Below are 24,373 nucleotides of genomic sequence, written 5' to 3'. Positions count from 1 at the left end.
TCCAGAATTGTGTCTTTGCCTTCACGGGGGGGGATGACTGGATCCGTAAGACTGTTAAGTTGCCTTATCAGGCTTAGGACCTGCCAGAAGGCATGTTCGGACTCTTGCTGTTCTCCTCCCTGCGGGCTGGCAGCTAAGTCTCCTGCCCCAGGAATCTCTTCCTGGGGTGATACGTGGATATTCCCCTGGGTAGTCATGGGTTCCTGTCGAATCCTTGCAGAGGATTTAGGGATGGTCTTGGAATCCTTGGGCTCCCTCCTAGGAGGGATACAGGATCCCAACAACGAGGTTCGAGGGGCCCCTTCCTCACGAGACAATTCTCCTGCCTGAAGCGAAGTCTCCCCCCCTGGTGCCGGGGGGAAGACTACCGGTCCACTGGACTCACCTGAGGACGGAAAGGCCTCGTCCACGGGAGAAGGAGAGAGTACTCGTGCAGGAGAGGGGACCCTCGAGACCGACCTCTTGGGAACCAACTTCGCCCTGGGGGAAGTCACCACGAAGTCCACTCCTCTCTTTCTCTTCAGCGTAGGAGAGACAGCCGCTGGTTTGTTACCCTGGCCGGCGAGTGCTGGTTTCATAACCCTCACTAACGCCCGTGCCAGCGGACCAAACCAAGTCTGCTGCTCAAAGGACACAGAGTCCGAAATCCTCGCTAAGGTGAAAGGGATCGGGCGATCCTTTGGAGTGGACACGACGGTACCTGCCTGAAAAGAAGGAGGGGAAGAATGCTGTAATGACCTGTCCTCGTCCTGCAATACCAACCTGTGCTTGGATGGAGGTGATCCCGAGTGCCGTCTAGGAGCACGCGTCCCTGCTGCTACCACCGGCTGTGGAATTCGCCGCGAACTATGGTCGCGCGAGGGTGAACGGTCGCGCAAAGGCGAATGGTTGCGCGAGTGATCGCGCGGGCGCACAGGCGAGCGGTCGCGCGGGCGCGCAGGCGAGCGGTCGCGCGGGCGCGCAGGCGAGCGATCGCGCGGGCGCGCGGGTGCGCAGGCGAGTGGGCGTGAGGGTGGGCAGGTAAATGAACACGTGTCCGAGGCGACGAACGCAAGCGATGGCGCGACGGCGAGGGATCGTGCTGCCGCGTAGGTGAAGAAGATCGCTGGCGATAATGATCACGTGATGGTAAGCGATGGCGAGCAGCATGTGAAGGTGAATGATTGCGCGCAAGAGGGCGGTCGTTCAGGGTTGCGCGATGAGGAGCAGCATGCGTAAGCGGGCGATCGTTCAGGGTTGTGCGATGGCGAGCAGCATGCGCCGGTGAATGATCGCGTGAAAGGGTGCGATGGTGATCAGCATCCGCAGGAAGGCGATCGTTCAGGGTTGTGCGATGAGGAGCAGCATGCGTAAGCGGGCGATCGTGCAGGGTTGTGCGATGGCGAGCAGCATGCGCAGGTGAATGATCGCGTGAAAGGGTGCGATGGTGATCAGCATCCGCAGGAGGGCGATCGTTCAGGGTATTGCGATGAGGAGCAGCATGCGAAAGCGGGCGATCGTGCAGGGTTGTGCGATGGCGAGCAGCATGCGTAAGCGGGCGATCGTGCAGGGTTGTGCGATGGTGATCAGCATCCGCAGGAGGGCGATCGTTCAGGGTATTGCGATGAGGAGCAGCATGCGTAAGCGGGCGATCAAGCAGGTTCGTGCGATGGCGGGCAGCATGTGAAGGTGATCGCTGGCGAACTGGTGATCGCTGGCGAGCTGGTGATCGCTGGCGAGCTGGTGATCGCTGGCGAGCTGGTGATCGCTGGCGAGCAGAAGGTCGACGCGTGTCCTGTGAGAGGATAGGTTCACGAGCAGGAACGGGAAGATCGCTGGCGCGTTGGCGAACATGTGTTTCTGACACACGATGGTGAGCAGGGAGTTCAGCAGGAACTAAAGGGTGGTCAGAGACCGCAGGGCGATGGTCCTCAAATGAGCGCTGACGCTCGGAAGAGAGCTGACGAGCAGGAGAGCGCTGGCGAGGGGGGCGAACCTCAGGAGAGAGCCGACGAGCAGGTGAGCGTCGGCGAGCAGGAGAGTCTTGGTGAGCAGGAGATCGTCGACGAGCAGGAGATCGCTGGCGAGCAGGAGAGCGCTTGTGCGCTGGCCCTGCTCGCGTAAGGGAAGAATCCCTTAGCCCCGAAGGGACCGTTGCCCGTCGGGTGACGAGTTCTCCAGAAGGCGAAGATCCGGCAGGAGATGGAGAGCGGTCCGCAGAGAGGTTCAAGGAGGGCGGAGTAGTCGGTTGAGGCTGACGAGGAGAGTCCCCCCCGGAGGACGAAGACCCAAAAAGGCGCCTCTTAGACCCCCTGTAAGGGGAAGGGAGGCCCTTGTGGCGTAGAGGGCGGTGAGCCTTACGGCGGAGGCGGCCTCGGGGGAGATCGTCGGGACCATCGGTCCTCCGAAGGGGAGTCTCCTTCAAAACACTTCCCTCAGAAGGAAGCTGGGCAGCAGTCGAGACCGAAGGACTCACTTCCCCCTTCGAAGGATGCACGGAAGGAGGAGGAGAGCCTAGAGCACCATCACCAGCAACAGCACCTGCGTCGGAAGGCCCAGCCACGTCGGAGGCCTCTGTCACCACGACGTCGACAATAGACAGAGGGTCTACCTCCGCTACCACCGGCGACTGTTTAACAGCGGCCCCCAACGAGACAAGGTCAATAAGAGCGACCCTGGAGGGCAAGCCCTTAAGCCCCAGGGACGACCAAATCTGCAACAGATCATCACTGGATAAAGTATTATTATCAATAACCTCCCCCGGAGGAGGAGGGGGAACCGCCTCGCTATGGGAGGCGACGCCCTCTCCCCCCACCGAAGGTAGGGAAACAGAACAAGGGCCTGCGCTCCCACTCGGACGACTCTCCTTAGGAGGCGGACGAGGGGGAGCTTCGGAGGAGGTTTGGGCGGCGGAAGAAGAGTCCCGAGAACCTTCCTCCTTCAAGGCTAACCCCGGAGGAGAACGGTCTCTCTTGGACTTCTTCTTACGCCGACGGCCAAACCTCTCCCACTGGGAGGCAGACCACTCCCTGCACTCACGGCACATGTTATCCTGGTTGCACCGTCGGCCCCGACATTGAGGGCAGAGGGTGTGAGGATCCGTAATCACGTCCGACATGAAAGTCCCACAAGGACGGCCGGCAACTCCAGGGCATGTCCGCATATTAAATAAAAGAAAATAACTGAAGGTCAACTTCCAACCAATCACACAAGCTGTAAGAAAAAGAAGAAAATTAAAGGCTGTCACGAAGGCGATGAACAGACACGTCTGATCACCGCCGAGCCAAAAGTGAAGTGAAGCAAGTCACCGGTGTGTGGAGGGGGGAGGGGTAGCAAGCTACCCTTCCCCACCCCCCGCTAACTAGCGCGGGGGTAATTAACCCTCGTTAAAAACTATTGGCTCGTCATTTCAGCTGCGCTAAAAGTAAACCCTTTGTAAATAGCGTGGTTTGTATTTCGGTTACGGAACAAAGCATTTTTCTTCAGTTTAAGGGTAAATGATGAAACTGAGCTTCCAGAAAGAAGCAATATGATCTTCTGGGGAGGTTCATAGAAATAATGACCTTATTCTACAATTGTGTACAGTATTCAATCCATTAATAAAAAAAAAAGGTTTTATTCCCAATTTTACAAGTTATCAAGGTTCTGTAACTGGGCATAACTAATATAAAAAAATCATGTAAGATGGCAAGTAAAACATAAAAATGAACCAATATTGTCAAGCCACGCAATGATAAGGTTTTCAGAATTCACCAACCTGAAAAATATCTCCCAATGAATAAATTGGAAGACTGAGGGGTATAACAACTTCTTCATCATTATTGAAGACCTTTGTGACTCCCAAATTAACATTGAAGACGTAACAGAATGTTTGTGATGATGAAGTAACATGGTCTACCAAAAGTGGACATAAAAGAGGATTATTCTGCAAGGCCTTTTGGTAAGAATGATGTAATGAAGATATCAGGGAAAATAAACCGGGATTTCTAAAGAAAGAAAAGAAAAAGAATTTAAAATTTAGTCAGAAAAATAAAAAATATAAAAAATTGTACAAGAAAAATGTTGGAGCAAAAAATTATATTTTAAGAACTAATTAAATCATATTTCTAATAGACAGCTCTATGAGCATAAACTCATCTACATACTTGCTTTTTAAAGTCCCTTTGCCATCATAATGAATTTCTTTATGAATCATTCTCTTAATTCTAGATCTACCTTTTAACACCATCCATCCCTCCTTCTAGCTCTTCTTGTTGCTATCATTAACAAGATTAAAATGTAGTAAAAGGTTTGTTATGAAAAGCTCCGGGTTACAAAAAAGAAGGCCCAGTATACAATTCATACCTATGTATATGATAAATTACTTCAACTTTACAACATATGCTGCTTTGCATATACAACATACAGTTCTTAATTAAAAGAAAAATACTCTAATGCTAAAATACTGTATACAAAAGTGCAATAATTACTCTCAATCTGTCAAACTTTTTCTATTTTACTGTTACATTCATTGAAATCTACCTATCTAATCTTACTGAAAGCTTTACATTTAGCAAATAAAGAAGGCTTATTAACCTCAATACCACTGTTATTCAACTTCTTCCTGGACACCCACTATTAGACCCCATCAATCATCTATGGTGTCATAAAAAAGGAAGTGAAGTTACCCACACAATTTGGATCATCTCAATATTCATAAAAAATAAGAGAGAATTGTGGAAAACATGCAAGTGGAGGCAAAATTAAAAACCATATACTTAGATGAAAAATCTGATAAAAACCTATATCTGTCAGAGAAATGGACGTTGCAGAAATCAACTATTCCTAGCAATTGCTGGGAACTTGTAGTGATCTTCAAGGCCATTCAGGATCAAGTTCATTGAGGGGAAATCAAAGTATATTGACAAATTAGTAAAGCATAAAAAATCAAACGCGTCCAAAAAGATGTTCCCTACATCAGCCAATATTTTTAGAAATATGGAAGTCGACCAAACGCAGACATGCTTACAACCATGTAAAATAAATGCTCTGTTACATGACTGATCAGATGTGGAATTTTTTTCACCTTTCCACCTGTTGACATGATTCACTAAATGATAAACAAATACAGGATTTCTGAACAACAGCTGTTTTGCCCACAAAGGGAATCGTTCACAGATCTGTGGCCGTTGTTATTAGTGATCGAGGGGCTTCCACTGCAAAACAATCCTTTTATATAACCAATTACAGGCAAAGCTGCTAAGAGCTACATATTACCAAATGGATAGAGCTCCAAAGAGGATATTCTTGGCTGAGGTTGCTGGAAGACCTGTAGGACGGCCAAGAAAATATTGGAGAAGATGTAAGAATCTCTGGGGGAAACCCGAATGAATGGTTCCATCAGGCACAGGATAGAAAAGAGTGGAGAATCCTATCATGAGCAGTCATGGGTCAAAATGTGGCCTAAGTACCACCGGAGTGAGTGAGTGAGTCTATCCACTGTATTCTTAGAAGCAAATAGCTTTCCAGTTCCTCTATGATTGGCAACCTAGAGGAACTGGAAAGCTATTTGACTTGTACGCTACATCAAGAAATTTATCAGTTATTAGAACTAGTTATTATATATTTTTCTTTTTAATTTCTACATCTTTTCTACGATAAGAAACTTTCAATTTCAGCCATTAAGGGTACAAATCTTTTCTGATTTGTGAGGAGGAGTTGGAGGAGGAAGAGCTACAGCAGCAGTCCAATTCACCCTTTAATTATTTGTCAGAGATTCGTCAACTACTAAATGAAATACTAGATGGTAAAAAAAAAATTTATGATATTCTTGAGCCACTTGCAATTGATGATATCTCTATGAAAATAGATGAGGAGAAAATGTCAATGAGAGATCAAAGGATTTCAAAACCTTGGTTCCAATATATGGATAGGGTTGACATACTGGGGGAATTTCTCCAAGCAGAGCACACAGGGGACTGGTTACTTCACTTGAAGGAAGTGCAGAATATGTTACCTTTTTCTGCAATTGCAGGTCAAAATCTGAATACTTTTACCTTCAGATGATGGAGCAACTTAAAGACCAGCATCCAGAAGTCTACAGAAAATTCTTGAATGGATACCATGTATTAAGAAACAGTAATCATTACTGGGAAGGGTTGTCAGCAGACTTAGTAATTGAACAAATATTGATGTAAAGTCTAAAGACAGGTGGCAGGTTGATGAAAGAAAGAAGGATGACAGATACAAAGATCAATTTGGATAATGTTAATGCCAGCATGTACAGATATCAACCAAGCGATGAAGGAGCTTACTGGAAAAAAGTTTTTAACTTCAGAACAACACAAAGACATGACCAGTGCTAGGCAATCAAAGGGTGTCAAAGACATGCATTATTCTTGAAACACTTGAAAAATGGAATCCCTTTGCAACAGGTTGACCCACACTTACTCTATCAGAGACTTGCAGTATTTGCCCTATACTGCCCTTGACAAAAATGAAGACCCAAAGTCTGTATTTGAGTATGAATTGTGCAGTTATCTTTCAGTTCTATTCGATCCATCAGCTATACCAAAACAAGCCAACAAATCAGTTCATCAACATGAGTAGTTTATATACTAGATGGTGGAGCATTATTGTAATGTGTGCCATGGGAACAAGGTTTAGAATCCAAATTCTTTGTAGGTAGTAGGTAGTAAGTTGGCCAAAACACCAGCCACACGTTGAGATACTACCGCTAGAGAGTTATTGGGTCCTTTGACTGGCTAGACAGTACTACATTGTCTGAGCCTGGGCTGTATCACTGCATGATGATAGGGCAGAGTAAAATTATCTCTCTCTAAATGGGAGATTATATGTTTCTTCTTTATTTGATGTAAAGATGAGAGCCTTTTGTTCTTCTCTACATCTATAAAGATCACAAGGGCTATATTATTATTATCATTACTTGCTAAGCTACAATCCTAGTTGGAAAAGCAGGATACTATATGCCCAAGGGCCACAGGAAAAATAGTCTAGAGGAAAGGAAATAATGAAACCGATATAATAATACGCCCGAGTGTACCCCCAAGCAAAAGACCTCTAACCCAAGACCGTAGATGACCATGGTACAGAGGCAATGGCGCTACCCAATTGGAAGTAGTCACTGAATAATTACAGTGCAGTAGTTAATCCCTTGAGTGAAGAAGAATTTTTTGGTTATCTCAGTGATGTCAGGTGTATGAGGAAAGAGGAGAATGTGTAAAGAATAGGCCAGACTATTAAGTGTATGTATATGCAAAAGATAGTACTACTCTAATGTAGTACTATCTGGCTAGTAAAAGGAGCCAATAACTCTCTTGTGATAGTATCTCAATGAGTGGCTGGTGCCCTCTGCCAACTAAGAATTGGGCACACTCGTTTAATAAATGAGTTCTTGATGACTGGCAGGTGCCAACCCTTCTATAATGATTGCTTGGTTCCCTCTGTTAGGCATTTACAAATAGCATGTTACTGTTCCAGTCTTTGGGATCTTTAAGAACGATTCCTCTCTAAAGATCATGGTAAGAATAGCAGGCACATGTTCACCAAGGTTCCTTGGGGAGATGTTGTGTATGATGCCAGTGGCATTTTCAAGTTCATATTGGAAACTGGCCTTCTTACTAATTTTCAAGCCTATATACAATATTGAATATTTTATAATTAAGCTAATGACTCTTAGTTATTCTTACTCTAATCAGCATCATTGGCCATTGATGTTATGATGCCTGATAATTACCAATCATTACTTCTTTCATTCATTTTACTATGATGTTTCTAAAGGTATAAAGGTATAAATGCCAGATGCAAGCAACAGAACAAACCCACTATTTTCATCTATTTTGCATTGACTTAAATTTAGAGCTATTCACTTTTTTGCATTTCTTGTGGCTAATATTAGCATTATAAAGAAAACAAATATGCCAAATTCAAGTAAAAACTTCACTGTAAAGACCAATTCTATAACATTTTACTGTGAGATGAGTAGCTTAGGAGATATTGAAAAAAAAAAAGGAGACTGAAGTCAGTTTTCTCATGTTTTTCACAATTCTGTACTTCAATTTTGGGCTTGTTTGCTGATACTGTAAAGCTTCTGATTTAGAGAAAACCCTTATAGAAATACATGTGAGCATAATATAATTTCCTATTTTATTAGATTGTACCACCTACCCATAAGATGCAATGTTTTGTAGATAAGCATGAAAAAATATACTGCCCAAAAAGGTAAGAGTAAATTACACAATTTCAAAATGGACAAATTTGCCCTATTTTGGAAATGGTGTTCCCAAAGGTCCATATGACATATTCATGCAATAAAACAAACTTTTGCAATTGGACTTATTCATAATGCTATTTCCCCAGGACTATACAGTACTGAAGATGCATGTGTCGTATTTTGTCTGATACACCAAATTAGCTACACCATATGCAATAGGTTTGTGAACTAACAAAAGTATACAATTAAGTCCTTTAAAATAATCTAACAAGCCACTCTACAGAAATGGTATTGATAATTGCTCTATTTTTCCTTATAAAGCAGTAATTAGTATTGTATTAATCTGTGTAAATAAATATTCCAAAGTATTTAAAAGAAACACTTATAAAGAAAAAAGGATACTACTTTCTGGTAAGAGAAAAATCCAGTTCTTACTGTGAATCAGTCAGGCGCTCAACAATGTCGACGTGGGTAAAATGCCATGTCTGTCCTTCACCTTCCTCAATAAGCTGGGTAATCTCTCGTACTAGAGGTCGATTTGGAATATCTACAGTACAAAATATCCCATTAGCATCTTGGGCTATCACCTCCCATTTATCAATATTTTGTGTTTGTTTCCTGGAAGACAAAAATTATACATGTACTGTATTTGGAAAAAATCTAACATCTTGAGTGAAAATAAAAAATGCAAGTATATGATGAATATTCAAGTAGAAAAAAAAAACCAAAATCATTATAAAATGTTATTTTCATTAGTAAAATAAATTTTTGAATATACTTACCCGATGATCATGTAGCTGTCAACTCCGTTGCCCGACAGAAATCTACGGTCGGGATACGCCAGCGATCGCTATCCAGGTGGGGGTGTACTCAACAGTGCCATCTGTGAGCAGGTACTCAAGTACTTCTTGTCAACAAGAACTCAATTTTCTCCTCGGTCCACTGGTTCTCTATGGGGAGGAAGGGCGGGTTCTTTAATTCATGATCATCGGGTAAGTATATTCAAAAATTTATTTTACTAATGAAAATAACATTTTTCAATATTAATCTTACCCGATGATCATGTAGCTGATTCACACCCAGGGTGGTGGGTGGAGACCAGCATACATGTTAACAAAGAAGCTAAGTATCCCGTATTTCATTTTATTAGTTATTCAAAATAACAAACATAAAATAAATAAGTACCTGGTAAGGAAGTCGACTTGAACCATTACTCTGCCTTTATTAAGTACGTCTTCCTTACTGAGCCTAGCGGTCCTCTTAGGATGCTGAACGACTCTTAGGTGCTGAAGTATAAAGGGCTGCAACCCATACTAAAGGACCTCATCACAACCTCTAACCTAGGCGCTTCTCAAGAAAGAATTGACCACCCGCCAAATCAACCAGGATGCGGAAGGCTTCTTAGCTGACCGTACAACCCAAAGAACAACAATAAAAAGTATTCAAGAGAAAGGTTAAAAAGGTTATGGGATTATGGGAATGTAGTGGCTGAGCCCTCACCTACTACTGCACTCGCTGCTACGAATGGTCCCAGGGTGTAGCAGTTCTCGTAAAGAGACTGGACATCTTTGAGATAGAATGATGCGAACACTGACTTGCTTCTCCAATAGGTTGCATCCATAACACTCTGCAGAGAACGGTTCTGTTTGAAGGCCACTGAAGTAGCCACAGCTCTCACTTCATGTGTCCTTACCTTCAGCAAAGCAAGGTCTTCTTCCTTCAGATGAGAATGTGCTTCTCTAATCAGAAGCCTGATGTAGTAAGAAACTGCGTTCTTAGACATTGGTAGAGAAGGCTTCTTGATAGCACACCATAAGGCTTCTGATTGTCCTCGTAATGGTTTTGACCTTCTTAGATAGTACCTAAGAGCTCTAACTGGGCAAAGTACTCTCTCCAGTTCGTTCCCCACCAAGTTGGACAGGCTTGGGATCTCGAACGACTTAGGCCAAGGACGGGAAGGAAGCTCGTTTTTAGCCAAAAAACCGAGCTGCAAGGAACATGTAGCCGTTTCAGATGTGAAACCTATGTTCCTGCTGAAGGCGTGGATCTCACTTACTCTTTTAGCTGTTGCTAAGCACACGAGGAAAAGAGTTTTTAATGTGAGGTCCTTAAAAGAGGCTGATTGGAGCGGTTCAAATCTTGATGACATAAGGAACCTTAGGACCACGTCTAGATTCCAGCCTGGAGTGGACAACCGACGTTCCTTTGAGGTCTCAAAAGACCTAAGGAGGTCCTGTAGATCTTTGTTGGTGGAAAGATCCAAGCCTCTGTGGCGGAAAACCGCTGCCAACATACTTCTGTAACCCTTGATCGTAGGAGCTGATAGGGATCTTACGTTCCTTAGATGTAACAGGAAGTCAGCAATCTGGGTTACAGTGGTACTGGTTGAGGAAACTGCATTGGCCTTGCACCAGCTTCGGAAGACTTCCCATTTAGACTGATAGACTCTGAGAGTGGATGTCCTCCTTGCTCTGGCAATCGCTCTGGCTGCCTCCTTCGAAAAGCCTCTAGCTCTTGAGAGTCTTTCGATAGTCTGAAGGCAGTCAGACGAAGAGCGTGGAGGTTTGGGTGTACCTTCTTTACGTGAGGTTGACGCAGAAGGTCCACTCTTAGAGGAAGAGTCCTGGGAACGTCGACCAGCCATTGCAGTACCTCTGTGAACCATTCTCTCGCGGGCCAGAGGGGAGCAACCAACGTCAGCCGTGTCCCTTTGTGAGAGGCGAACTTCTGAAGTACCCTGTTGACAATCTTGAACGGCGGGAATGCATACAGGTCGAGATGGGACCAATCCAGCAGAAAGGCATCCACGTGAACTGCTGCTGGGTCTGGAATCGGAGAACAATACAACGGGAGCCTCTTGGTCATCGAGGTAGCGAACAGATCTATGGTTGGCTGACCCCACAGGGCCCAAAGTCTGCTGCAAACATTCTTGTGAAGGGTCCACTCTGTGGGGATGACCTGACCCTTCCGGCTGAGGCGATCTGCCATGACATTCATATCGCCCTGAATGAACCTCGTTACCAGCGTGAGCTTTCGATCTTTTGACCAAATGAGGAGGTCCCTTGCGATCTCGAACAACTTCCTCGAATGAGTCCCTCCCTGCTTGGAGATGTAAGCCAAGGCTGTGGTGTTGTCGGAGTTCACCTCCACCACCTTGTTTAGCTGGAGGGACTTGAAGTTTATCAAGGCCAGATGAATCGCCAACAACTCCTTGCAATTGATGTGAAGTGTCCTTTGCTCCTGATTCCATGTTCCCGAGCATTCCTGTCCGTCCAGTGTCGCACCCCAGCCCGTGTCTGATGCGTCCGAGAAGAGACGGTGGTCGGGGGTCTGAACAGCCAATGGTAGACCTTCCTTGAGAAGAATGCTGTTCTTCCACCACGTTAGAGTAGACCTCATCTCTTCGGAAACAGGAACTGAGACCGTCTCTAGCGTCATGTCCTTTATCCAGTGAGCAGCTAGATGATACTGAAGGGGGCGGAGGTGGAGTCTCCCTAACTCGATGAACAGGGCCAGCGATGAAAGTGTCCCTGTTAGACTCATCCACTGCCTGACTGAGCATCGGTTCCTTCTCAGCATGCTCTGGATGCATTCTAGGGCTTGGTTGATCCTTGGGGCCGACGGAAAAGCCCGAAAAGCTCGACTCTGAATCTCCATACCCAGGTAGACAATGGTCTGGGATGGGACGAGCTGGGACTTCTCTAAATTGACCAGGAGGCCCAGTTCCTTGGTCAGATCCATAGTCCATCTGAGATTCTCCAGACAGCGACGACTTGTGGGAGCTCTTAAAAGCCAGTCGTCTAAATAGAGGGAGGCTCTGATGTCTGCCAAGTGAAGGAATTTCGCAATATTCCTCATCAGTCTGGTAAACACAAGAGGTGCCGTGCTTAGGCCAAAGCACAGGGCTTGGAACTGGTACACAACCTTTCCAAAGACGAATCTTAGGAAAGGTTGGGAGTCTGGATGGATGGGGACGTGAAAGTATGCGTCTTTCAGGTCTAACGAGACCATCCAGTCCTCCTGCCTGACCGCTGCTAGGACCGACTTCGTCGTCTCCATCGTGAACGTCTGCTTGGTGACAAAAGCATTGAGAGCACTGACGTCCAGCACCGGTCTCCAACCTCCTGTCTTCTTGGCTACCAGGAAGAGACGGTTGTAAAAGCCCGGGGATTGATGATCCCGGACTATGACCACCGCTTCCTTTTGTAGCAAGAGCGACACCTCTTGTTGCAACGCTAGCCTCTTGTCCTTCTCCTTGTAGTTGGGAGAGAGGTTGATGGGAGATGTAGCTAGAGGGGGATTGCGGCAGAACGGAATTCTGTATCCCTCCCTTAGCCACTTCACAGACTGAGCGTCTGCACCTCTGCTCTCCCAAGCTTGCCAGAAGGTCTTGAGTCTGGCTCCCACTGCTGTCTGGAGAGGAAGGCAGTCAAAACTTGCCTTTTGCGGACTTGGAACCCTTCTTGGACTTGCCACGGTGACTGTCTGCACGGGTACCTCCTCTGCTGGAGGTTCTGCCACGAAAGGGCGGGATGAACCTAGAAGCAGGTGTGTCAACTGCTGCAGGGCGGAAGGGTCTAGGCACGGAAGGTAAGGTTTTAGCCTTACGTGCAGAAGAAGCCATCAGATCATGAGTATCCTTCTGGATAAGTGAGGCAGCCATCCCCTTAATCAACTCCTCCGGAAACAGACACTTGGAGAGAGGAGCAAACAACAACTCTGACTTCTGGCAAGGAGTGATACCAGCAGATAAGAAGGAGCAAAGATGTTCTCTCTTCTTAAGGACTCCTGATACATATGAAGCCGCAAGTTCACCAGACCCATCCCGAATTGCCTTGTCCATGCTAGACATGATCAGCATGGCCGAGTCCTTATCTGAAGGGGAAGTCTTCCTGCTTAAGGCTCCCAAACACCAATCGAGGAAGTTGAATATCTCGAAGGCACGAAAGACTCCCTTCAACAGATGATCTAAATCGGAAAAGGACCAGCAGATCTTCGAACGTCTCATAGCCAACCTGCGGGGAGAGTCAACCAGACTTGAGAAGTCGGCCTGGGCAGAGGCAGGAACCCCCAAGCCGGGTTCCTCTCCCGTGGCATACCAGACGCTCGACTTAGGAGCAAGCTTGGGAGGAGGAAAGACAAAAGAGGTCCTTCCCAGTTGCTTCTTGGAATACAACCAGTCCCCCATAACCCTCAAAGCTCTCCTAGATGATCTGGCGAGAACAAGCTTGGTGAAGGCAGGCGCAGCAGACTGCATGCCCAGAGCAAACTCGGAGGGAGGAGAACGAGGGGTTGCAGACACAAAATGCTCAGGATACAAGTCCCTGAACAAGGCAAGGACTTTGCGAAAGTCTAAGGAGGGTGGCGAAGACTTGTGTCCTTCAATATCAGAGTGAGGTTCATCCAGATGTGCAGCTTCATCATCGGATACATCATCATCCGAAAGTTGAGTTGTGAGTGGCAAAGGCAGAGCAGCAAGCTGAACGGCTGAATCCGGCAGAACGGGTGCATGCGTACTTGCGGATCCAACATCATGCCTCTGCTGGTCGGTCTGCGAGCTGGCAACAACAAAAGCAGAGGGCTGGTGTGTGGGAGGGGCGGCGGTGGGCTGAGGAGCATGCGGTATGGTATGCAGAGCATGCTGTAAGGTATGCGGCTCATGCTGCATGGTATGCGGAGCATGCTGTAAGGTATGCAGAGCATGCTGCATGGGCTGAGGAGAATGCCGCATCGTGCTGGAACCCGGCAACTCCTGATGCGGCAGCTCACGCATGTTAGCAGATGGTGCACCAAGAACATGCGTCTGGCAGGGAGGACTGCGCATCGGTGGAGGAGCTCTCACAGGTGGAGTGTGGGAGCAGGCAGCCGCAGTATCTGCTGAGCGCACAACCTCTGCGGGTTGTAGGTTAACAGGAGAGGTGTTAACTTTCTCAGCATGATACTCCTGCATGAATGCCGCAAGCTGAGACTGCATAGTCTGCAGCATGGACCACTTAGGGTCTACTGTGGTTGGAGCAACAACAGACGGAGCAGTAGCCTGTTGAGGGACCACTCTACCTCTCTTGGGAGGTGTGCAGTCATCAGATGACTGCGGCGAGTCCGAACTGACCCAGTGGCTACACCTGGGCCGTTGGACTAGCTCGGAAGGGACCTTACGTTTGAGCGGTCGTGAGACCTTGGTCCACCGTTTCCTCCTGGAAACTTCTTCCACAGACGAGGAATGTAAGGGCTCATTCGTCTGTATGTGGATGGGACGATCCTTAACAGATACGTCCGCAACCACTGAGGATACATCCGTGCGCCGATCAAGGCCTGCCGAACCCTTTGGTCCTTCGACATTGCTTCTCCCCTGGGCTTGGGAGCTTGCAAGAGGTCCCGGACTGGGAGGACGACTGGCACGCACAGATGTACCCTCATGCGCAACACTGACACTGACACTATGCACATCACTAGCACTAACACTTCCCACTGCACTCTTCGCTTTCAGCTCTCTGACATCTGCCAAGAGCTGATTACGGTCACTAACCAACGACTCCACCTTCTCACCGAGAGCCTGAATGGCACGCAACATATCAGCCATTGCAGGCTGAGCACTCGTAGCAGGTTCGGGAGTCACCACCACAGGGGAAGGAAAAGGTTGAGGGGCATGGGGAGAGGAAAAATCCACAGAGCGAGAAGAACTCCTCCTATCTCTCTCCTTCTCTAACCTACGTGCATATCTGAGGAATTCGTTAAAATCGAATTCCGAAAGCCCAGCACATTCCCCACATCGATCTTCCAATTGACAGGATTTACCCCTACAATTGGAACATACGGTGTGAGGATCTATAGAGGCCTTCGGAAGACGCCTAGTACAAGTCCTAACACTACACTGCCTGTATTTAAGAACTTGGGACTGGTCAGACATCTTGAATTTAGAAGTAGTCAAGGGGGAATTCCAAAATTAAGCAAAGTTCGTTAACCAATAAATCAAATTAATTCCAAAAGCTTGCTAAGCTAAGGATAAAGCTTCCTGAACAGCGAAGGCTAAACTTTAGAGCAAATACATCACCAAATCGTGAAACAAAGACTCCAAAATCAACAGCGTATCCAAGTAGGTCTTGCCGGCGGCACGACAGAGGAAAAATTGAGTTCTTGTTGACAAGAAGTACTTGAGTACCTGCTCACAGATGGCGCTGTTGAGTACACCCCCACCTGGATAGCGATCGCTGGCGTATCCCGACCGTAGATTTCTGTCGGGCAACGGAGTTGACAGCTACATGATCATCGGGTAAGATTAATATTGAAAAACAAAATTTTAGGACAAAAAAAATCTGGGTTATTTGAAATGCTAGATTGCCAGGGTTCTCTGATAATTCTTTGTGAAGGCAGGTCTTTCTAGCCTACTTCAACATTTTTCTTAAATGACTTATTTGTCAAGGAGGATGGTGATACTTGACACTGATTTTAAATATATTAGAGTTTCTTAATGAGTCATCATCTTTCTTTGGAGATAAAATATCATATCTATTTGCAATAGGCATTCTTACATTTTTCATTGGAAGGGACAGGGGGGATTGGTCTCCATATTCAAAATAGAACTAGTTTTCATAACTACAATTAAAATACAACTATGGGCAATAGGTACCCAAGAAGTATCTGTCTATGAGACAGATACTTGCAAAAATTCAAATTCCTTACTTGAGTTAAACTATAATATTGAGCCATTAAATATGTTGTTATCATTATTACTAGCCAAGCTACCATGCTAGTTGGAAAAACAAAATGTTACATTCCCAAAAGCTCCAGCAAGGAAGAAGTAATGAATAAACTATAAATGAAAAATGAGAAAACAAATATATTAAGGTCCATAACCTTATTAATTAGATAAGTCAAATGTAAAGTATGAAAGGAGAATTATAAGAAATTAATTGAAAGGATGGTCATAATTTTGAAAAATCTCACAAAACACAATAAACTAAGTCAATGTTGGTGCTAGAGATCAATATCCAAATCAGAGACAAAGGAATTTAATACACTAACATTTTTGTGCAACAGATTAACATGAGAGTCAGCAAAATAATATTTAAAACACAGCAAAATGAAATAATTAAAACATTTCACCAGGATACATTGATCACTAAAAATATTGAAAGACTTTCTAAATATGCATGTTATTTTGATATTGGAGAAGAAAAGAATTGGATACCTTTCTCATAAGTATATTTACAATCAAGTATCACACTGTGGATCTTAAATGATTTGCATACAGTTAAAGAGACATCGTCAATGAAAATATCTAATGTTGAGGAGCAAATATCCTTAATCTACTTACAACCATATTCATACTTTGAGTTTTGTTAGACTTCAACATCATATCCCACAATTTGCAGTAATCTTAGCTAGACTTATTATTATCATTTCTGGGTCGACCTGTGGCGGCCTGTGAAAAGAGTCCTTCTTATATATCTTTTCTGATAAAACCTTCCAATTATACCAGAGAAAGATAGACTTATTATTATCATTATTACAAGCTAAGCTAAAACTCTAGTTAGAAAATCAGGATAAATTCAAGGGATCAAACAAGAATAATTAGCTAAGTAAGGAAAGGACACAAGGAAATAAATAAACTACAAGAGAAGTAATGAACAATATAAATAAAATATTTCAAGAACCGGAACAATATTTAATTAGATCTTTCATTTATAAAATATAAAAAATAAAAACAAACAACAAGAAGAGAAACATGATAGAATAGCGTGCCTGAGTTTACCCTCAAAAGACTATTCGGTATATGTGTAATCAAAGTAAAAATGAGCCGTAAACAGAGAGGAGGGGGGGGGGGTCAAATGTAGTTCTGTCTGGCCTGTCAAAGGATCCAATAACTCTTTAGTGGTAGTATCTCAATGGGTGGCTGGTGCCCTGGCCAACCTACTACCTATTGAGGGATTCAGCAACCACAGGATTGAATTGATGCAAAGACAGAAGCATCAGCATATGCAACAAGCTTATTTTCAAGGACAAACCACAAATCATGCGTATATGATATGAAAGTAATGGGCCAAGCACTACATACACTAATGAATACCAGATACTGTATATTCCTAATGATAATTACTATGGTACCAATTAACAACTACTATTTGCACTCTACTACTTAAACATTCACAATTAAGAAAAGACTGACCAACTTGCATCTCTTCAAGTTTGAAAATAGGGGCCTTATGACAAATATGGTGAAAAACAAATCATATATAAATTAAGCAATTGCTGAGCTTTTCCTCTATTGTGAACAACTCTTTAATTAACCTAGCAGTCAATCTTAAGTTTTTTAAAACCTCATATTAAAATCTACTACTGGTTCCAGTATATTTACCTGATCTGCAGATACTGATTGGCCAAGTAAATGACTTTGTAAATTCATATTATATGGTTGAATATTTAATTAAGAGATAAGCACCAACGGGAAAAGTATTTGAGGAATTTGCATTAACTATCACAATTTTGCAAGCACAGTACTAGCAACAACATTTACTTTAGATGTTCTTGTGACTTGGCCATCGCTTGGAGAGGCTACTGCTAGTAACAAAATTTATCCAGCTAAAACATACAGATTTTTTACTTTTATTGTAGCCCCTATTCATTTATTAATCAAAAGGGTATTTGAGTTTTTAGTTAGTGAATCTCTACTAGTGAAAGAACAATCGGCTTGAATATTTTACGTGCCTAAGCCAATATAATGTTCCGGGCTGAGACAGTGCGTTCATTTGGGAAGAAAAGGGTAATACTATAAGCTACATTATTAATCATGGAACATAAAGCTTGATCAAGAGCAGTTGATTCAGAAACAGAATTCAAAGGACTACGTAAAGCTTCAGCAGTCCTGACCTGTTCTTCATTTCCAGATTTGGATTGTGAATAATGTAAATAAGAAATCCAGTAGGCTGAAATTGGGGCTATAAAAGATTATGGAACCTCGTTGTACCTCCCTTTGTTGGCTAAGGGAAGAAAATGGATGGAATTGAAGTTTGTATGGAAAGATTTGATTCTCTATGGTTCTTAGATTATACAACCAAACAAAAAGATCAACCACAGATAAATTATCATTACAAATATGGTAGGCTAAGAATTGATGTAGAATAGGTAAGGATACTAGGATAAGAAATAGATGCAGTATTGGTTCACGAGACATTATCAGTGAATCTAGAAGCTATATATTACATAAAACTGGAAATCTGTTCTATAATGTGACAAAATGTAATTTAATACATCCATTTCTAACTGAATTCTATATTCTCACTAAGAGCTTGAACACTAATCTCTATCGACAATCACAAGATTAGAAAAAGAAGTAAATTTCTGATCTGAATCTTCCTCTATCCAACACTCAACTTGTCTCTTACACTTAATGTCCTTACCACAAGTTTTTTTAGTACTCTTAATATCTATCGCAAGTTCTTGTGGTCACTAACTAGACATAAGATACTCGGCCACAAGTTTTTCAGGATAATCAGAACTTTCAGAACACCGAAGTTTAAGGTCTTGTTATTGACCACTAACAGTATACTTGGTACAATGTGGGTCCTTATCTAACAAATACCAATTCACATACCATTCGGTACATAAACATATTATAAAATCAAGGGTATGACGTATCTTTCTATTCCTACTTTAAATATATCCAAAAAAAGTTTTAAATGAAAAATCCAAAACCATGTGGAGAACTTCTCGAAGGTCCTCCATTCTGAGATCACAATGAATAAGACTTGACCTACAGTTTTATTTGATCATGGTGGGCTAGCAGGTGCAAAATTCACCTCGCCCCCAAGGAAGATCAAGTGCCAAGGAGACTCTAGTAGGGTGGGATAGACTATAGGGAGAGAAGTTCTCGCTTTGTAAACATCATCAATGTGAATCCTAGGTATGAATAATTTGAATAAAACAAACTTTATATTAATTATACCTAACCTTAAGGCTTTACATTAATTATACATACATACATATACCAAGGCACTTCCCCCAATTTTGGGGGGTAGCCGACATCAACAAAGAAACAAAAACAAAAAGGGGACCTCTACTCTCTACGTTCCTCCAGCCTAACAAGGGACTCAACCGAGTTCAGCTGGTACTGCTAGGGTCTCACAGCCCACCCTCCCACATTATCCACCACAGATGAAGCTTCATAATGCTGAATCCCCTACTGCAGCTACCTCCCCGGTCATCTAAGGCATCGGAGGCAGCAGCAGGGCCTACCGGAACTGCGTCACAATCGCTCGCCATTCATTCCTATTTCTAGCACGCTCTCTTGCCTCGCTCACATCTATCCTCCTATCACCCAGAGCTTCCTTCACTCCATCCATCCACCCAAACCTTGGCCTTCCTCTCGTACTTCTCCCATCAACTCTTGCATTCATCACCTTCTTTAGCAGACAGCCATTTTCCATTCTCTCAACATGGCCAAACCTCCTCAACACATTCATATCCACTCTAGCTGCTAACTCATTTCTTACACCCATTCTCACCCTCACCACTTCGTTCCTAACCCTATCTACTCGAGATACACCAGCCATACTCCTTAGACACTTCATCTCAAACACATTCAATTTCTGTCTCTCCATCACTTTCATTCCCCACAACTCCGATCCATACATCACAGTTGGTACAATCACTTTCTCATATAGAACTCTCTTTACATTCATACCCAACCCTCTATTTTTTACTACTCCCTTAACTGCCCCCAACACTTTGCAACCTTCATTCACTCTCTGACGTACATCTGCTTCCACTCCACCATTTGCTGCAACAACAGACCCCAAGTACTTAAACTGATCCACCTCCTCAAGTAACTCTCCATTCAACATGACATTCAACCTTGCACCACCTTCCCTTCTCGTACATCTCATAACCTTACTCTTACCCACATTAACTCTCATCTTCCTTCTCTCACACACTCTTCCAAATTCTGTCACTAATCGTCCAAGCTTCTCTTCTGTGTCTGCAACCAGTACAGTATCATCTGCAAACAAAAACTGATTTACCTCCCATTCATGGTCATTCTCGTCTACCAGTTTTAATCCTCGTCCAAGCACTCGAGCATTCACCTCTCTCACCACTCCATCAACATACAAGTTAAACAACCACGGCGACATCACACATCCCTGTCTCAGCTCCACTCTCACCGGAAACCAATCACTCACTTCATTTCCTATCCTTACACATGCTTTACTACCTTTGTAGAAACTTTTCACTGCTTGCAACAATCTTCCACCAACTCCATATAACCTCATCACATTCCACATTGCTTCCCTATCAACTCTATCATACGCTTTCTCCAGATCCATAAACGCAACATACACCTCCATACCTTTTGCTAAATATTTCTCGCATATCTGCCTAACTGTAAATATCTGATTCATACAACCCCTACCTCTTCTAAAACCACCCTGTATTTCTAAGATTGCATTCTCTGTTTTATCCTTGATCCTATTAATCATTACTCTACCATACACTTTTCCAACTACACTCAACAAACTAATACCTCTTGAATTACAACACTCATGCACATCTCCCTTACCCTTATATAGTGGTACAATACATGCACAAACCCAATCTACTGGTACCATTGACAACACAAAACAGATATTAAACAATCTCACCAACCATTCATGTACAGTCACACCCCCCTCCTTCAACATCTCAGCTCTCACACCATCCATACCAGATGCTTTTCCTACTCTCGTTTCATTAAGTGCTCTCCTCACTTCATCTATTGAAATCTCTCTCTCATTCTCATCTCCCATCACTGGCACCTCAACACCTGCAACAGCAATTATATCTGCCTCCCTATTATCCTCAACATTCAGTAAACTTTCAAAATATTCTGCCCATCTTTTCCTTGCCTCCTCTCCTTTAAACTATTAATTGTACCTAACCTTAAAATATAGTATGCTCAACAAAAATACCTGTGACTGATAACACGATGAACACGAACCACGATAGAGCACTGTTTCACGGAAGGTCCTCCACATTTTTCTACAGCTTCTGAGACAGTACCTGCACGAAGAGGGTCATTCTGAAAAATGTAAAATAAAATATCAATAACTCCTAAAGTGTCTTGCAAAAGAGTTTAAATACAATGGTAATGCTGGAAAACATGACAAATTCGTAGATAATTTGTATTTTTCCTAACTATACAAACCTTAGCTATTTACTTGGGGTAATTACTTCGGGGTAGCTGAATGACGAGCCATAAAAGTTTTAACTAGGGTATCCTACCCCGCCGCCAGTTAGCGGGGGGGGGGGGGGGTTTAGCTAGCTTACACCCCCCCCCCTCACACACGCCGGTGAAAGGCTCACTTTACTTAGAGGTAGGACTTATCTTGGGGGACAGGGCTGGTGGGCACATATGTGTAAATAGGTAAGGTTTGTATAGATAGGAAAAATACAAATTATCTACGAATTTGTCATTTGTTCCGTAACTGAAATACAAACCACGCTATTTACATGGGGTGACTTAACCCTTAGGAAGGGTGGTAAGTACCCTGCCATACTGGCTTTGGCTTGCCCGGGGACCCCGAACCCGAGTTTGAACGAACTCATGGGGTGAGGGGGTCCCTGCTCCTCGCTGGCAGTAGTGAGACTGCTGCGACCTACGTAAGCTGTGTGTGAAGGTGAGCAGTGACTCGTCCTAGGAAGTTGACCTGGAGTTCTTCAGAAGGAAATCTAGGCTAGAACTCTCCCAATACCACCTCGTCAGGGTATGGGGACATGACAGTACTGTATTACAACTTAATACTAGGAACACAAGGAAGCATGGCTTACCTGCAGAGGTTCGAGGTCAGCTGTGCAAAGGACCCAGGATGCTGCTTTCTCCAAGGGAGGAGAGGATGAAGAAAAGAAAAGGGCCAGACAGATCTTTTCATTCACCGGGTAACAATGCCCTCAACCTTCTGCTACTTGTCCAATAAGGAGCCTGAAGTTAGACCAGCTGTTGTGCAGCCACCACAGGGCCGATAGAGAACGTATCGAGCCTCCTGTATGTCACGTCTTGCAGGTAGTGGGCCGTGAAGGTGGTCTGACACTTCCACACCCCAGCTTGCAGGACCTGCGTCACTGAAAAGTTCTTCTTGAAGGCCAGGGACGTAGCCACGCCCCTGACGTCATGCGCTCTAGGGCGACGTGACGAAGGAGGGTCAGGATTCAAGGCCAGATGAATTACTTTGCGAATCCAGGCCGAGACGGTATTCCTGGTGACCCTCCTCTTCGTCTCCCCGGTGCTCACGAACAAAGCTTGCACCTGGGGGCGAACTGCAGCTGTTCTTTTAAGATACAACCTCAGACTCCTAACTGGGCACAGTAGGAGATGGTCTGGGTCATCTGTTATAGAACGGAGACTCGAAACCTGGAAGGAGTCGAACCTTGGGTCCGGCACTCCCGGGTTCTGAGTCTTGGCAACAAACTCAGGGACGAAGCTGAACGTTACCTCCCCCCATCCCCTTGAATGGGCGACGTCGTAGGAGAGACCATGAAGTTCACTGACTCGCTTGGCCGAGGCCAAAGCTAGCAGGAACACCGTCTTCCAGGTAAGGTGGCGATCAGAACCCTGGCGTAATGGTTCGTAGGAAGGTCTCTTAAGAGACCTGAGAACTTGAACCACGTTCCAAGGAGGAGGTCTCACTTCCGACTGAGGGCAGGTAAGTTCGTAACTCCGTATGAGGAGAGACAGTTCCAACGAGGAGGAAATGTCCATTCCTTTGAGCCTGAAGGCAAGACTTAAGGCTGAGCGATAGACTTTCACTGCCAAGACTGAAAGGCGCATTTCCTCCCGCAGATAAACGAGGAACTCCGCTATTGCTGGTAAAGTGGCATCGAGGGGAGAGATACCCCTTCCACGGCACCAACCACAGAAAACTCGCCACTTCGCCTGGTAGACTCCTGCTGATGATTTGCGCAGGTGGCCAGACATCCTGTTCGCAACTTGTTGCGAAAATCCTCTCTCTGTGAGGAGATGCTGGATAGTCTCCAGGCATGAAGTCGAAGCGAAGCTATGGCTTTGTGGTAGATGTTGGAGTGTGGTTGTTTGAGTAACTCGCGACGTGGAGGGAGCTCCCTCGGAATCTCCGTGAGGAGTTGCAGAAGGTCCGGGAACCACTCTGCATGATGCCATAGCGGAGCTATCAAGGTCATTGAGAGATTGACCGATGTTCTGGTCTTGTTGAGTACCCTCCTCATCAGACAGAACAGGGGATAGGCGTACACATCGACGTTGTCCCACCGTTGTTGGAAGGCATCCTGCCAGAGAGCCTTGGGGTCCGGGACTGGGGAGCAGTACAGCGGGAGCTTGGTGTTCAGCGCCGTAGCGAACAGATCCACCGTCGGGGAACCCCACAAAGTCAGGACTTTGTTGGCTATCTGAGGATCCAAAGACCACTCGGTACTCACTATCTGCGTCGCTCTGCTCAGACTGTCGACGAGCACATTCCTTTTGTCTGGAATGAAGCGAGCCGCTAGTGAAATCGAGTGGACTTCGGGCCATCTCAGGATCTCTACTGCAAGATGGGATAGCTGTTCCGAAAAGGTACCTCCCTGCTTGTTGATATAAGCCACCACTGTGGTGTTTTCGCTCATCACCACCACAGAGTGGCCCGCCAGGACTTGGTGGAACTTCTGAAGTGCCAGGAAGACGGCCTTCATCTCTAGCAGGTTTATATGAAGGTACTTTTCTGATTCTGACCACAGGCCTGAGGTCCTGTGGCTCAGAACATGGGCCCCCAACCCTTTGTTTGATGCGTCCGAAAACAGCATCAAATCCGGGGAAGGGCCAGAAGATCCACTTCCTTCCATAGATTCTCGTCTGCCACCCACCAACTGAGGTCCGCCCGTTCCGCAGGTCTCATCGGGATCAAGGTGTCCGGGGAGTCGTGTCCTTGACTCCACCGAGACTTGAGTAGCGACTGGAGGGATCTCATTCTGAGGCGACTGTTGGGAACGAGACGGGTCAGGGAGGAGAGGTGGCCGAGGAGACGAAGCCACGATTGGGCTGGGAGTTCTTCTCGATTGAGGAAAGGTCTCGCAACCTTCCTCAGCCTTGCTATCCTTTCGTCTGATGGGAAGGCTTTGTGGAGATTGGTGTCTATGACCATTCCTAGATATACCAGTTTCTGAGAGGGCTGCAGGGAGGACTTCTCGAGATTTACCACAATC

General features: G+C 45.0%; 1 protein-coding gene across 3 annotated transcripts in view; it reads right to left on the bottom strand.

The window, feature by feature from the left end:
* Positions 1-24,373, bottom strand: part of LOC137645670 (uncharacterized) — a 180,494-nt gene that overhangs the window by 60,499 nt on the left and 95,622 nt on the right. For all 3 annotated transcript variants that reach the window (XM_068378511.1, XM_068378510.1, XM_068378512.1), the window contains exons 8-10: positions 21,133-21,242; positions 8,627-8,809; positions 3,737-3,965 (exon numbers count right to left, since the gene is read on the bottom strand). In XM_068378511.1, coding sequence (XP_068234612.1) covers positions 3,737-3,965; positions 8,627-8,809; positions 21,133-21,242 — 522 coding nt within the window. The remainder of the gene's footprint in view (positions 1-3,736; positions 3,966-8,626; positions 8,810-21,132; positions 21,243-24,373) is intronic.

The sequence above is a fragment of the Palaemon carinicauda genome, chromosome 8 (assembly GCF_036898095.1).
Source record: "Palaemon carinicauda isolate YSFRI2023 chromosome 8, ASM3689809v2, whole genome shotgun sequence".
Lineage (NCBI taxonomy): Eukaryota > Metazoa > Arthropoda > Malacostraca > Decapoda > Palaemonidae > Palaemon > Palaemon carinicauda.
Note: the sequence above shows the minus strand (reverse complement) of the source record. Positions and strands in the feature narration are given on the sequence as shown.